At 45.1% G+C, this 17,141-nt stretch overlaps 1 protein-coding gene across 1 annotated transcript in view; it reads left to right on the top strand.

Annotated features, from left to right (window-relative positions):
• Positions 1-1,280: 1,280 nt before the first annotated feature.
• LOC107122794 (epididymal sperm-binding protein 1-like) overlaps positions 1,281-17,141 on the top strand; it is a gene marked incomplete at its 5' end in the record, with an annotated part of 67,181 nt that continues 51,320 nt past the window's right edge. Inside the window, 2 exons of the mRNA XM_015425934.1 lie at positions 1,281-1,445; positions 6,569-6,712. Of these exons, the coding sequence (XP_015281420.1) occupies positions 1,281-1,445; positions 6,569-6,712 (309 nt within the window). The remainder of the gene's footprint in view (positions 1,446-6,568; positions 6,713-17,141) is intronic.

Raw genomic sequence — 17,141 nt, 5'->3', positions numbered from 1 at the left:
TCTCCAGGCCCCACTTGGAAGTTGGCAACACTACCCCCGCCCTCTAGCCATCGTTTTTGATAAAAAAATTCCAGGTGCTCCATTTGCAAAAGTAAATCTGAACATTTGAGCTCTATGAAGTTCAGAGTGGAACTAGATTCTGTCACTTCTTGCTTCTTTCTCTCCTCTTTCTAGTGATGTTGGCGCACACTGTTTCCCTGTCCCCACTAACAGCAGGGGACAGGGATTTGTGGACTGCACAAATTAATTGTCGCAGGGGACAGGGAAACATTGCATAGGGTGATATGTCACTTGATGTGCTCTACTACAGGCTATTTGGACGTGGGGAGAAGCTTCTGTCTTCCATGTAATATCCAGAGGGGAAGATTTAAGTCTTTCTCACAGGAGTCCTGCTGTGTGTTCGAAAGAAATTCCTGCCTGATTTTTTTTGCTTCTTTTGCAGCATATATTATTGATTTCTTTATCACTAGGGCCTGATGAGAGTATGGAAAGTCCACCTTGTGTCTTCCCCTTCATCTACAAGGGCAAGTCTTATCAGAGCTGCACCACAGATGGGTGGAGTGATGGGACATTCTGGTGTGCCACTACTAGTAATTATGATGCTGACAAGAAGTGGAAGTTTTGTCAAGTCACAGGTAATGGTGGAGAAAGGGGAGACTGTGGCTCAGTGGTAGAGTATCTGCTTTGCACACAGAAGGTCTCGGGTTCATTTCCAGTGTCTCCTGTTCATCAGGTCATAAGTGACATGAAAGAACTCTTCTTGAGGCCCTGGGGAACAGCTGTCAGTCAGCGTAGATGATACTAACCCTGGGTCTGACTCAGTAGAAGCCGTTTTCATGTGTGTTCAAGAAGAGGAGATAGAAATGAAGACCCCGTCCACCCACTCCCAGAAGATTCAGGACCAGATATCAGAGAAAATATTTTGGGTTAAAGTAGGGGACTCGGTTGATAAAAGATGGTGGGACTACCGTCATCTTCCCTTTCATTTTTGTTGATTATTATTCCAGAGCACTTGTCCAGTGCGACTTCTTGTTATTCTTTCAAATTGTTTTTCAAAACCCACCTTTGCTATGAAGCCTTTGGCACAATCCCTTTAATGTCTATCCTCTATTTTCCCCTAAAGCACCAATTGGAGGGGAAATGTCTGGGCAGTCCATAAGTGTTGCTTTCCTCGGAAGTTGTGTATGGTGTTGGTGTCAAAGTGTAGAATCGAGGATGATCCCAGTACTGGTCTGTGCAGTTCACAAATACCTTCTGCCCACTCTTCTTTCCAAATTCAGGGCCAGATCCAGATGTAGAAAGTCCACCTTGCACCTTCCCGTTCATCTACAAGGGCAAGTCCTATGACATGTGTACTGCTGAGGGCATGAGTGATGGAAAACTCTGGTGTGCCACCACCAGCACTTATGATGTTGATAAGAAATGGGTTTATTGTAATGTCACAGGTAAGAGGAGGGCAACAGATGGGGTTATGGTTGCCTCCCCCCAAGGATCTCCTTATTCCTGTTGGGTTTGCACTGCCACAGTGGCACTGGATCTGCTGCGCACATTGCACTGGTTCTGCTGAGCTTGTGAAAATGCCCCCCACCTTCAGTTTCTACTGCAGAGATTCTCTGCAACTTTGATTCTGTTCTGCTGGGCTTCTATTGCCATTGCCTTTATTGCTTCCCCCCTCCATTAGAAACAATGGAGGATGGGGGCACCTTCTATGGGGGGGATAACTTGGACCTTGTAAATCCAATCCTCACCAAACATGGAGGGTAGATAGAAGGGAGTCAGCCAGAGACCCCCTGTGAGTTTGGTGTTTCTAGCATGCCGGGGGGGGATGTTCTACTGTAGCATTAACTGAACCAGTTTGTTTAGCCTCTAAAGAAGAAGAAGAGTTAGATTTATACCCCACCCTTCACTTGGAGTCTCAGAGCAGCTTCCCTCCCTCTCCCCACAACACACACCCTGTGAGGTAGATGGGGCTGAGAGAGCTCTGAGAGAACTGCTCTTGAGAGAACAGCTCTGAAAGAACTGTGACTGACCCAGGGTCACCCAGCTGGCTGCATGTGGAGGAGTGGGGAATCAAGCCCAGTTCTCCAAATTAGAGTCTGCTGCTCTTAACCACCACACCAAACTGGCTCTACAGTTTGTGACAGTTCATGGTTCACGAATCATAAACCACAAATGGTCACAAACTACGTTTTCCTGGTTTGTGCCCATACCGATTATCTACCATGATTCCAAGATCTCTCTCCTGGTCAGTTACCACAAGTTTAGACCTCATCAGTGTATATTTATAGTTATGATTTCTGGCTCCAATGTGCATTACATTGCACTTGCCCATATTGACCGTCATTTGCCATGTCAACGCCCACTCGCCTAGCCTTGACAGATCTCTCTGGAGCACCTCACAGTTCTCCCTAGTTCTCCCTGCCCTGAACAACATAGTGTCATCTGCAAACTTAGCCTTTTCACTGCTTACTCCCAGCTCCAATTCATTAATGAGTCATGATGAATAATTAATCATTATGATTCTTTTAAAGGCATCCGGTTCTATCTATGATTACTTTAATATTTTAAATCTATTTTGAGCTTCTCTATCCGGATGGAAAAGGAGAATAGCTTACTTTCCTCATGCTACCATCTTTACATGCTTTTCATACACACGTACTTTGTTTGACTTTGGGTTGCCTCATCGGCTTACATTGTGTGTACGCAGAGTGCTGTCAAGTCACAGCCAACCTATGGCAACCCCATAGCTGAGAAAAATCTCCCGGAAATCCTTGGCCTGAAAGATATCCGGCTGTCCTTCTTGGCCCAGGGTCTGACCTGGTGGAACTCTCTTCCAAACAACATCCATGCCCTGCAGGACCTCAGTCAGTTCCACCGGACTCATAAGGTAGAGACGTTCCATCAGGCTTATGGTTGAGAGGACAGCAGCAGTTTTAATCAATGGTTTTAATCATCCTAACCTCCTTCCATTCACTCACCCCCTGGGGTAAGGAAAAATGTTTTTTAGGTGCCTCTAGAATGACTAGTGTACTTGTTCTAATGTTTTAACTATTTTAAATTATATCTAAATGTTGTACACTGCCCGGAGCCCCAAGAATTGGTTTTACCAATGCCTTCCTCTGCAAAGTCTTCCTTGGTGCTCTAAACGAAATTTGCTGCCAGAGGAGGGGCTCCTTTGCAGCAGACCAATCGTTTTTCAATCGATTAATCACAAATACACAAAAATACAATACCTTTATTGGCATAAAAGAATCGATTAATCTGTTCAATCGATTAATCAAACAGATTAGTTTACTAACAGTACAGTCCTAAGCAGGCCTACTCAAAATCCTACTCAGGTTTATTCAGTGGGGCTTTGGGCGATACTGCATCTAGTATTCGCTCCACATTTTCTCAACTGGGAGGAAAAAGTGCAGCTCCAAACCACACTCAAATACCTCGGGGCAATGCCGTACTGACTGCAAAGCCCCCCCTGAATGGCCATAAATTTATGCAGAAGGTACCATAAAACCTGATGATCAAAGGAAGTGAAAGCAGCATGCAATGCAGAGGGGAATTTCTGTTTCATTGTAAAACAAAAGAGGAGAAAGCCAATGCAGAATTGCCCTTTTTGACAGGAAAGTGTTCTTAGGATTGCATCTTAGAAGTTGCAGATCTTATTACAGCCCATTCAGACAGCTGTCAAGAGATGAACATGCATATGGGAACCAACATGTTCTGTTTTACGCTCTGGGTTTTGATGGGCTGTTTTTTTTAATGGTTTGTTAATTTTCATGTTTTTATGACTCTGCCTTGTTTTGCAAGCAGGTCTCTGAAGCGGTGGCATAGGAACCTTCTAAATAAATGATCAAGTCTGTTAGTGATAATCTATTCACAATAAGAAAGATGACATCTTTAGCAGTTGAACAAACTATATTGTCTTAATCGTTTATCAAAATCTAAGTTTTATTCTTACTAAATGATCGCTAACATTAGGGAAGTTCTTGTTTATTCTTTTAAAGAGAGAACCTATCCCCAAACGCTGTAACATTGATGTTCTATTGTCTGCTTCTATGTTTGAAATATGTATTCTTACTAATAACATCTGATTTTACTTGCTGTACGTAACATCCCATAAATTTGATAAATCTATATTTTCCACTACCCCCTCTTCCCTTTTGTACCCCACTTTTTTGTGAAAATAATAAAAAAACAATTAATCATGTCCTTAATAACATCTGTAAAATGGGTAGGGCTGTTGAAGAAGAAAGGAATAGGACCCCCAGGTGTGGGGATCTCCTTGCTATTTAGAATGCTGGTTTCCTATTCCATTTTTTTTAAAAAAAAAACCAGGTCCAGATACAAGCCAGGAAGGTCCTCCTTGTGTCTTTCCCTTCATCTACAATGGCCTGAACTACAGCAGCTGCACAGAGGATGGACGGACGGATGGAAAGCTCTGGTGTTCCACCACCAGCAACTACGATGTAGACAAGCAATGGACTTTTTGCACTGTCACAAGTAAGAGCCCAATGGAAGGGAACTCGTGGTTGAACACACGAAGCTGCCTTATGCTGAGTCAGACCACTGGTCCCTCAAAGTCTCCATTGTGTGATGTCTCCTTGCATATTTAGGAAGTCTGGCTCAATGTCGCCTTTCTCTTGCTCAGTGTCTTGCTCCAGCCCTCTGACTAAATTATTGTAAAGCATTTTTCCTCCATACAATGCTGACGTGTGCAGGATGGCCGCTCTTTTAGGGGCAGAATAAAGCCTGATGGCCGTGACTGAGTAGTGGCAGAAAGTTATGAGAAGGATATGACCCACCACAGTGTTGTTGACCTCTGGCTTTGATAATTTCTGAGACACAACAAGAAGGGCGACCTTTGGGTTGGTTTCATTATTTCTTGACATGGAGGATTTGAGTCTGTTATCATCATTATTATGACAGATGGTGCTCTGTATCATCATTGTTATCACATCATTATATGAATAACGTAATGCTATCCTGAATGTTAAACAATAGGGGAAACTCCAGACTTTGACTTGTGCGGCATCAGCACAAAGGGAGATATAAAGTAAGGCAGGCCAGTGACATGGCTATGACAAATCAATTTTCATTGGCCAAGCAAGGATTGGTAAAGGGGCTAAAGATCACATCTGAGCACTTTTGTGCAAATGGGGGCTCTTCCAGGGCCTGGAATATTCCATGAAATTCACCCTGCTCTGCAGCTATTCATTGTCCTTTGTGGCACTATTTTCCTCTTTTTCCCTTCTTTACATCTTTTTTTGTTGCCAGTCAGGAATCATGGATGCCAGTGTAATGACAGCCCATAGCCTATATCCAGGTGATTCCAAAGTCAATTTGGAATGAGGGCAGGAAGGATCACATGAAGCTGCCTTACAATGAAACAGACCCTTGGTCCATCAAGGTCAGCATTGTCTATTCAGACTAGAAATGGCTCTCCAGGGTCTCAGGCAGTCTTTCACATCACTTACTGCCAACTTCCTTAACTGGAGATGCCAGGGATCGAACCTGGGACCTTCTGCAGTACTGAGCCGTGGCCTCTCCCATTTTTCCTTCCTGCCCTCATTCTAAATGGCTATTAGGGAGGAAGAAGCATGGCTGCTATTCTATTGTAGTATGTACTGTGGCACCATCAGGAATTCTGGGCGAGAGCAGCAAGGGATCTATGACAAGGAATTCCAAGAATTCAGTCCATTCCCTGAACAACAGGAAAGCATCACAGTCCAGTACATTTAAAAGCATTTCAGTTGCATTCTTCCCTCCTTTTCCCTCCCCACCCCTTTCATCCAGATACTGGCTGTGTCTTTCCTTTCATCTATAAGGAGAAATCTTACCAAAGCTGCATCCCAGTGGGCCGCACTGAAGGGAAAGCATGGTGTTCCACCACTCCAAAGTACACCAGTTTCAAGTGGAGATTATGCAATGGTGAGCATGTGGGAAGTGTAGGTGGGAATCAAGCAGCTGGGCACGATCCGTGTTTGCTTCGTGCCTTCCAATGTATCATAGAGAAAAACGTGTTTTCGCAGTGCTGTCTCTCCCACCAACAATCACTCATTGAGTTGACTGCTCTCTTCTCCACTGATTGTATGGTGTAGTCACTAGAGCACAGCTGTATGTGTATGTGCACATGCATATGTCTTGTTCTTAGGGTTGCTAACCTCCACGTGGGGCCTGGAGATTTCTCAGCATGATCTCCAGATGACAGAGGTCCGTTCCCCTGGTGAAAATGGCTGCTCTGGAGGATGGACTCTATGACATTAAAGGGTGCTGAGGTCCCTCCACTCCCCAAATCATGCCCCTCAGGATCTATCCCCCCCAAATTATCTCCAGGGATTCCCCAACCCACAGGTGGCAACCCTATGCTTGGGTAGCATGCACAGGCCTTGCTGAAGATCTGTCTCATGACCCAAACGCTGGCTCACAATGACTTGAGATTGGGGTGGTTCATCAGAGGCTTAGTTCTCTGCAGTTCCTGCAAAGATTTTGTTTCCAATGAGTGACTGCTAAGAGGAAAAACTGTGTGAAAGCAGTTAACCTGCTTCCTTCCTTGGCCTTCTTTCCCAACCAGAATCGGACTGTGTCTTCCCCTTTGTCTTCCGTGGCAAGACTTACCCAACCTGCACCACATCTGGGCGCATAGACGGGAAGCTGTGGTGTCCCCTTACCACCAACCCTGAGACAGACAGGATGTGGCTTCTTTGTGATGACTTGGGTAAGGGACAGTCAAGCAAGGTGGCCCTGAGCGATATGGTGACACCAAGGACTTCCTTCCTTGCATTACTGGGCTTCTGGGCTCTGTGACATTAGATGACACATCTCGTAGAATCACAGAACATAAAAACATTTTCCAGGAAGCAGCCAGTGCCAGATCTCAACAGCCCTTTTGTTTTGGGTATTTATCTCGGCCTGGAAATCTTTCAGTTTGGTGTTGTTCTCAAGATAAAGCCAATTACCTTTCAGGAACCCAAAGTTCAGTTACGCAATTGAACGGTGTTAAATAACTGAACTCCAAAGGTATATGCAGAAGGGGGAAAATCTGCTGCAGAAAATGTTGGAAGGAAATTTTCTTTGCAGGGGGTTCGCTGTCACAAATGAACAGGAGACTCTAGTGTGATTCATTGAGATTTATATCCTGACACACGGCAGCCAAAGGAGGCATCCTGTGTGTGTAAAGTGACATCAAGACACAGCCAACATGGCCACCCCAGCAAAGGGCTTTCAAGGCAAGTGAGAAGCAGAGGTGGTATACCGTTGCCTTCCTCTGCAGAGCCTTCCTAGGTGGTCTCCTTGTCAAGTCCTGAAATCTGACAAGAGAGGGCTATACCAGGCCACCTTCCATCCCAGTAAGAAGACATTAGGTTAACATATAAAAGCAGTACTAGAATGACCCATAAAATACAACCATAGAACACAGAAAACAACACAGCCACTAGAATCATATGACTAAAAACCAATAGGATGGCAATCACACACATACACATGCATATATACATACATGAAAGTGCTGTAAAGTCGCAGCCAACGTATGGCGACCCCACAGGGTTTTCAAGGCAAGAGATGAGCAGAGGTGGTTTGCCATTGCCTGCATCCGCGAAGTGACCCTGGAGTTCCTTGGTGATCTCCCATCCAAATACTAACCAGGGCCTACCCTGCTTAGCTTCTGAGAACAAGGAGATCAGGCTAACCTGGGGCATCCAGGTCAGGGCACATACATACATACATACATACATACATACATACATACATACATACATACAAACATATACAGTGTGTATACCACAAAAAGGTTTTGGCTTGGTGTCTCACATTCGGACTCTTTGCAATGACTGTGAGAAAACTGTGCCATGCCCATCTGCATGCCACTTTAGCCACACAGACTCACTGGGCATCCTTTCTTTTTCTCTAGGTGTTACCAAAAGGGTTGACTAAGCAACCTGCTGGCTGTCTTGAAATCCTGGGACATCCCCAATTCTAGCTAGTCTGAATTATCTGTGGGAGATGGCAGAGCAATCTGGACGAAGCAAGCATAAAACAAATGCATCCAAACCTTCTGTCTTGTTCTGATTTCTATAAGTTTCACGGATGGGCTAAAAAGTTTCTCTGAAGCCATAACTCCACAGTACACTGTGAGTTTCATGTGTGAAGCATCCAGATTTTTTTTTTACAATCATTTACCAATTAAGATCACAATTGTGGTGCAAGTGGGCTTTTTAAGTTTTCTCTCATCCTATTTTCTTGTTCAAAAGGCTTCTGATAAAAATGGCACATTTTCCTAAACAAAAATTCTGTTTTCCTCAGTATAAAATGCATGTGTGCTTGTAAATTGCTTAGATAGGACTATTGTTATGTGTCTGTTTGTGATCAGGAAAATGGTGCACATGTGTGTGTGTATGGGGGGGGGCAGAGTTGCCAGCACTTCCTGTACAAAAGCCTGGATATTTTGAGGATGAGACCTGGGGAACAAGGAGTTTGAGAAGGATGTGACACCATTTCCAAGTGACGCTCTAGGATTCCCCCCCCAATCTCTATGGTAAAGACCATAAAACCTGTAGAGATATGGGGTAATTCCTAGCATGTCACTCTGGAGGACCTATACTGCCTGTTTTTCTTTCATTCCTCAATTTCTGGAGGGCAGGGGATTGGGGCAAAGGACAAGGTTTATCTGCAATGGGCAGGGAAATGGTAATGAAACTTGAAGCTTCCTCCCCTCACACCTTGGTCCCAAACCAAGTTTTTAAAAAATGCAAGGATACTGTAGGTGGAATCCCCAGTGAATTAGGTAGCTAGGGCCTTGTTGCCAGACTCCAGACTCTCTTCCTTGGCACGTCCTGATGAATTAGCTTTCTGAAAACTTCCTTCCAACTAAGACCTTCCAGCCCTATGTGGTCTTCCCCCAGCAGTACTTTCTGATTCTTTATCAAGCAGGGACAAAGCACCACTGTACACATACCTGTTAATTGCACTAGCAAATCATGCCTTGTGCGTGTTATGAGGCATCAGAACAGGACTAACATCAGCAATTGAGCTGCCCTGCAGTGTAAAAGGCCTGGGTGCACACATTGAGCTGTCAGTCTTTGAGGACGTAGCTGTCAAATGTGCATGCATGAACTAGCTCAGAGACCTCACCACCCATCCACCCCCCCAAATGTGAATTCTGACATATTCTTCAGCATAAATGCACAAAAAACCTTTCTGCCCAACTTTCCATTGAACATTTCTGTGCCTGTTTTGAGAATGTTTGTCAGACTGGAGTCCTGTTTGATATACACCTGCACTGGTGAAGACTCTGGAGCAGGCATAGACAATCTTTTGAATCTAAGTGCTGATAAAGAAGAACATAAGAGAAGCCAGTGTTGGATCAGGCCAATGGCCCATCCAGTCCAACACTCTGTCACACAGTGGCCAGAAATACCAGGTGCCATCAGTAGGTCCACCAGTGGGTCCAGGATGGATGGATGGATGGATAGATAAATAGATAGATGGTTAGATAGATAGATGATAGATAGATAGATAGATAGATAGATAGATAGATAGATAGCAATGTATTTATTTATGTCAAGCCAATAGGATTTCTCCAGGACTGTCCTGCCTGGCTGCTGAGTGGTGGATTTGGTTCTTTTCAGACTTTGCTGGCTGTGATGAAGAACAAATGGATGGGGCTATCACCACTTTTATCAAGCCACAGGGGACAGAAAGTACACATGTATGGAGCCTGACCATGTTGGTTGCGGTTTTATAATTTAGTTTATCATTCAATTTATGTACTGGACTGAAAGGGAAAACACTGGGCTATCTGGTCCAAAACTGAACACCTGGCAACCCTACAGACACCCACTATATCTCTGACCCCTCAGTCTCCTGCTGGTTGCCAGACCAGGCCTAACCCTAACATCTACCTATGAAGATTTTTGGTGCGCTGGTAAACAAATTCAGTGTGTTGGTGACAGGCAATGGTTGTACTTGGCCAGACATGCACGGAGCAAGCCAAGCCCCAGTGCTGCTGTCCACCATCTCAGAAATTTGCCTTGGACTCGGCTGGTGGCTGTGTTGGTCTGGAAGGTTATGACAGGCATAAGGCATGCCTGTTGCCTTTCCCCACATCGCGCTGGTCCAAGTAGTGTTGCCAGGGCCTCAGTCAGAGAACTGGCCCTGGGTGCCCAGCAAAACGGTCTCTTGGGCTGCTGTTGACAAAGGTACTAGAGGCTGCGTACTCCTGTTCTGGAGGCTAACATTTGTATCGACCCCCAGGCAGTGTAGGGGTGTTCGTCCAGATATCAATCTATCAAGGATGATTTGTTATGATTTTATCCTACCATTCTTCCAAGGAGCTCAGGACAGACTACGTGGTGGTTCTCTCTTCCATTTTATCCTGTGAGGTAGGTTAGTTTGAGGGAGACGAGTACGAGTGACTAGCTGAGGATCACCCAGTGAGCATCACGACTGGGAGACCTGAACCCAGGTTTCCTCAGTCCTAATCTGACACTCCAGCCACACTCTCATATTGGTTCTAGAATAGTTCTCTTTTCAGTTGTTTTTTTGTTTGCATAGTGTAGTTTGTTTGTGTGTATAAACAAAAGGAACTAGAGTTTGGAGCCACTCCATGCGGATTGCCTTTGGGACGTCAGCTCCCATTAATAATAGCCTTTTGACATTAAAACACTTTACAAAGAGTGGTTAATGTTATGTTTGGATCCACATCATAAGAGCTCTTACCAGGTCTGAATCTTAGAAGATATATTCTGCAAACACAGATAAATCTTTCTGTCACGTTTTTATCCTCCTGTTCCTACAAGAGGCTGAACGGCACATGGCATTCCTCTCTCCACTGTCTTCACCAACCCTGAAAGACTGAAAGAGTCTGACTAGAACAAAAAGACCAAGATAGCTTCACTGCAGTGTGGGGATTTGAACCAGGGTTTCTCAGTCCTACACCACAGTGACATCATCATGTTGGAGGGATGCTCTAGGATTCCTCTAAAACGCTAGAGTCTTGCTCTAATGCGATGATGTCACTTCCAGGTTTGCACCAGAAGTGATGTGCCTTCAGAGTGACAACGATTTTCCTGGCTCCCCCCCCCGCCACGCTAAAAGCAGTAGCAGGGGTCAGGGGCTGCCATCAGAAGGTCTCCAGCTATAGTGGGAGACTGGATTACCATCCTCTAATGCGATGATGTCACTTCCAGGTTTGTACCAGAAGTGATGTGCCTTCAGAGTGACAGCAATTTTCCTGGCTCCCCCCCCCCGTCACCCTAAAAGCAGTAGCAGGGGTCGGGGGCTGCCATCAAAAGGTCTCAAGCTATAGTGGGAGACTGGATTACCATCAACACTGCTGTTCTGCATATTTGTTACTGTTACTGGGACTGTGTACTTCCCTGATCCAAGGTTTATTCAATGGGCTGGACCCAATCAGCTTTTCTGCTGGTGGAAAACAAAGGTGAGCTTCCCTATGTTGGGGATCATGGGACCTGAATAGACAAAAGCCATGTGGGGTGGGGGCTGTTGGAAGAAGGGGAATTGGATGAGACTGACGGGAAAAGCTGGCTGGATCCAATCCATAGTATGAAAGAACAATAGTGTGAATCCCACAGCCCAACTGTCCATCCCATTCATATAACATGGCACGTGGGGGGGGGGCTGTTGGAAGAAGGGGAATTGGATGAGACTGAGGGGAAAAGCTGGCTGGATCCAACCCATAGTATGAAAGAACAATAGTGTGAACCCCACAGCCCAACTGTCCATCCCATTTATATCACATGGCACTCTCTGTGTGGCGGTTCTGGCCTCTACAAATAGATAAACATCATGTCATGACTTTTGACAGATGCCTAGCTATTTGATTTTAAGATTTTTTCTGGCTGTCTACGTAGTTTGGCTTATGAGTGTAGACATTCACCTGGAAGTCCCTGAATGATTTTGAGGCACACTTCCAAGTATCCTGCTGTAAGGAAAAGATGGACATATATCCCATTTTCAAATTTTGGCTTTAAGCACAGCCAAGATGTATTCCTGATTTCAGATTTCTCAGTTATGGTGAAGTTATTTTAACAATCTGACAGCCTGTGAGATAGGAGATAACTTTGCTACATGAGCACTGATGATATGTGTGTGTTTTTAAATGACAGAGAATTGAGAACAAAAAAAAAGAAGATAAGATTTCTCAGTTATGGTGAAGTTATTTTAGCAATCTGACAGCCTGTGAGATAGGAGAACTTTGCTACATAAGCACCAATGATATGTGTGTGTTTTTAAATAACAAAAAGAGAATTGAGAACAAAAAAATGGAAGATGGAAGGGTCTTAACCTTTTTGTTTTGTGCTATGTTTCTGCTTCACCCCTTCCCCCAAGAGAAAAAGCAGTGTCACCACAAATCAGCTATGTGCATTTGCTTATAACATGCTAATGCACAGAGAGGTGAGCCTCAGCGTGTGTTCATGTGTGAAACACCCTATAGGAGAATCCAGTGTTTCAAAGACAGACATAGGGCTTAGAGGCAGGTGTAGCCCTTAATCTAATAGCAAGAGTGAGTTCAGAACCATTGACATTGGTCCATCTGCAGGAGCTCATTAGCATACCTAATAAGCTATTAGCCTAATAGCTCATTAGTATATGCCACACCCACTGACATCACCTGAAGTGTTGTCAGAAGGGGAAGCAAAAAGGGGGGACATCTTCAAAGGCCTCCCCTCCCCTTCCCCAGCCGGCCTGCCAAGACGAGCTAGAGGGGGAAAGCGAAGAGAGAAGGGGTTTAAAGTTTAAAGCCCGTCTCTCTTCACTACCCACCCCAGCCTTCCTTGGCAGGCTGGCTAGGGAAGGGGAGGCTTTTGAAGACCCCCCCCATTTTTGCTTCCCCTGGTGGCGCAATCTCTCCATTGTATTCTATGGCCCCATAGAATATAATGGAAAGATCTTGCCACCACTTTCGGTGTGACTCCAGAGAGAAGGGTCTTTAAAGTTTAAACCCCTTCTCTCTGGAGTCACACTGCCACTGCGGTGCAATCTTTCCATTGTATTCTATGGGGCCATAGAATACAATGAAGAGATCATGCTGCTGCTGCGGTGCGATTTTAAAGAGAAGGAGCTTGGGGGTGGTGGCGGGGAGCTGGGGGCAGGGCTTGCTGCCACCACCATTTGTGCCCGCTCCTGGGTTCCCAGAGCAGCGCTCCAGCATGCTCCAGGCCCAAACGACCCCTGCTTCTTCTAATGACAGGGTTGGATTGGTACCCCAGTCTACCGAGTATCACATGCAGCACATTCACCCGTGGAACACCAGTGGCATGGGTTTGGAGAAGGGTTTAAGTAAAGGAAGTTAAAAAAGGGAAGAAGCTGAAAATGATAGAAACCATGAGTTAGATTCAGCCAGCTTTTCCACTAAATCTTACCCAATTTTCTTCATTATTACAGCACAAATAGTTTTTGTTCATGTAGGTCTCAACATCCCCAGCATAGCTTTTTGGGTTGCCTTCCCCTCTTTTTCACAAGTGGAGAAGCTGGCTGGGTTTAACCAACTGGTGTAACATGTAGCTTGGCCCTGACTCAGTCACTCCCAACTCTGTACTAGGGTGGCTAGCATTGCCTGCACAAATGCCAGGAGATTTTGAGGGTTGTATCTGGGGGTGGGGGATGAAGTTTGGGTAGGATGTGTTGTCACTTCTGGATAATGCTCTAGGAATCTCTCTTAATCTCTATGGTAAAGACCACAGAGACTCAGGGTAATTCCTAGAGTATCACAATGCAGCCTTCCCCCCCCTTAAGCTCCTCAATTTCTTGAGGGTGGGGGGTTGGTGCTGAGGGCAGGCATTCACTCTCTACAGCAAATGGTATACCTACTCATTACACGCAGTTATATAATAATAATTGCATCAATGCTATATGTGTACACATAATCAGAGTAAGTATCTCTTAGGGGTATTTGAAGTTACTCTCTGCCAGTGATCTTCAACTTTTCAAAGCCTACCTTTAGCCTTCAGGTAGCAATATGGAACCTAGTGACCTATAAGCAAATGATAAGGTAGTATGATATCAGTCTGCCCTCCCGATGCAACTTCCGAAATATTTTTTATTGATTGACAGTCCCAAAACTAAAAAGAGCTTTTACTTTGGCAAGAATGAACGTTCTTCCCTCGGCGGTTTTGGAGGGCAGATATAATAGAATATCATACTCTAATAGAGCATGCAGATGCACGTATGATAAATTTGAAACCATCAAACATATGATTTTGGAGTGCTCTATATTCAACGAGTTGAGAGCTAATTTAGTCACCCCTTTACTTAAGAATACAGAATTGCTAAGTGTGCAAGCCCAGGTGTCATGGCTACCATCGGATACAAATGATGGTGTCACCCTTTCAGTGGCAAAATTCATAGGTCCAATAATCAAATATAAGAGAAATACCGACTAAGGTATTTAAAAATAATTTTTGGTTCTAACTTCTACTTAAAGCGACATCCACATGAGCAGTACATGATAAATAGATTAGATAGACAGACCAACAGACAGACAGACAGACATCCGTCACATGACAGAGAGAGGAGAAGTAAAAATGAATGCCTCACCAACATCAAGGTCAGGACAGTGGACAACAGACCAAGGGAGCTGAGGGCAGAAAATGCAAGTGAAACCGCACTTTGGTGATGGACAAAGAGTCAGAAAGAGCCATGAAGACTGAAGTAGAAACCAAGCCAAAGGGGTGAGGCAAAAATGCGGAATGGCAGTGGCTGGGTGGGGAAAGGGACAAGAGGCAGGAGAGATTATGTGGAGAGGAGGGTGGGATCTTCTTCATTGCTGGGTGAGGGTCTGTGGCTCAGGGGTGGAGAATCTGCTTGGCATGCAGAAGGTCCCAGATTCAGTCCCTGGCACCTCTAGTTAAAAGGACCAAGCAGGAGGTGATGAGAAGGACCTCTGCCTGAGACACTGAAGAACCATTACCAGTCTGAGCAGACAATACTGACCTCCATGGACAAAGAGTGTGATTCAGTATAAGGCAGATTCATGTGTTCATGTGACCTCACCTTGCCGTCCTGGAGCTCTTCTCAGCTTGAATGTAATCAGACACATGGGGCGTGGCACTCTTGCTGTTGACATAGACACACTAGCATCAGGTCTTCCCAACCAACAGTGTGTGTGGGGGAAGGTCAGCTCTATTAGGGCATGTGACTCAGCAGGTGGTGCCTTGTGGTCCACCTGAGGGTCACCTCTAGGGCTACCAGCTTTCAAACTGGTCCCTCTAGCTTTCCCTTTAATATCAACTTGATCGGCAAGCAATGATCAAGACATGTTGTTTAGCCCCATGCCCTGAAAAGCTTCAGCTACCCATTTCTGCACATTAAATCTCTATTAAAGGAACATGACATTTCCCCCCTCCTCATTTAGCAATCACAGGCTGCGGTCACACTGAAGGCTTGGCACAATCTGGCCGCACCTCTATTTGCAGCAGTTTAAATAGCTGAAAGAAGTTTTGATCAGACATCCCACCTTGAACAGGTTTCACCGCATGCTCACCCATGTTGTCGATTGTGCAGATTGTTGCGGCATCCATTTTTTTTGGGGGGGGGGTATTTCACCCATGCGCATAAGCATGGACCCCTGGCTCCAGCTCCTTTTTTGACAGCTCCACAATTCCTCTGTCAAGTCCTCTGAACCCTATCAGCCACCTTCATTGAAATACATGGGGGGGGGGAGATAAAGTTCAGATTTACATTAGCGTAGTCTCATTGACGTCAGTGCATTTACCCTTGTGTCAATCACAGGATGCTTTCAAACAGCAATTTGATGCAGAAACAGGAGAGAGGGTTCTTTTTGAGGGGGATTTGTCACTCGAAAACAACTCCCCTGGGGACTACTTGGCCATGGTGATAATGCTAGGGGCAGTTATGCGCTTAGTCACACATAGCTACCTGATTTTTTTTTAAAATAACCAAAGGAGCCAGAAATGGAAGGGAAGATTCAGACTTCCCAAATGGCTTGATGTTGCAACAGTGGGGTTCAGATGTTGGGAAATGCAGGGTGGAAGCGCTAGCATACATAAAGACCGGACTTTTCCCTGTGTCAGCAAAGTCCGCTTCCAGTACATACCAGACCTAGGTGCCAACGACTGGAGTACGGAAGGCAGATGTTGTATGATTGTGCTCTTTAAATCTGCACAGGTACTGCAATGATAGCAGCACAAACTGCTCATTTGACCACAGTCACAAGCTATGGGTTGCTCCACTCCATGCAATGGGAACATAAAAAGACACTAAAAGTTTTGACAGCAGTCGATCCTTTCCTGATTATTGTTGTGAATTGTTCTGCCTTTGCATCCTCTGTTCCAAACATTTATGTGCCAGAGCAAATCTCTAAGCTCCCCAGCTTGGTTGGCCAGACTTGTAGAGCTGGCAGGTTGTACTGAAGGACGTCCAGGTGACTCCCTTGTAAAAGCTGCTTTTGTTCTGTCTGCCAAGAGTGATGAAGATGCCACAAAGCTCCTTCTTGGGCCAATTTCCTTGTGAGACTGTAACCCTTCCCTTCTGAAATGAAATTGCTAGCAAGGAATCAAATATGGCATCTACGGTGGAATTTTTGGAGAACAAAAAAACCCCTTCTTCCATTTGCCCTCAAGTGCCCTCAAGTGCCCTCAAGTGCTGAGCGCTGATAACCTCATTTGGAATACTGTGTGCAGTTCTGGTCACCACACCTTAAAAAGGATATTATAGCTTTGGAAAAAGTGCAGAAAAGGGCAACTAGAATGATAAAAGGGTTGGAACACTTTCCCTATGAGGAAAGGTTAAAGCGCTTAGGGCTCTTTAGATTGGAGAAACGACGACTGAGGGGTGACATGATTGAGGTTTATAAGATTATGCATGGGAAAGAGCAGGTAAAGAAAGAGGTACTTTTCTCCCTTTCTCACAATACAAGAACCCGTGGGCACTCCATGAAACTGCAGAGCGGTCAGGTTAGAACGGATAAAAGGAAGTACTTATTCACCCAAAGAGTGATTAACACATGGAATTCACTGCCACAGGAAGTGGTGGGTGCTACAAGCATGGACGGCTTCAAAAGGGAATTAGATAAGCATATGGAGCAGAGGTCCATCAGTGGCTATTAGCCACAAGGTATAGATAGGGACTCTGGGGCAAGTGATGCTCTGTCTTCTTGGTGCTTG

This window comes from Gekko japonicus, unplaced genomic scaffold (assembly GCF_001447785.1).
Source record: "Gekko japonicus isolate JY-2015 unplaced genomic scaffold, Gekko_japonicus_V1.1 scaffold3373, whole genome shotgun sequence".
NCBI lineage: Eukaryota > Metazoa > Chordata > Lepidosauria > Squamata > Gekkonidae > Gekko > Gekko japonicus.
The sequence above is the reverse complement of the archived record's forward strand: the minus strand, read 5'-3'. Positions and strand labels throughout refer to the sequence as shown.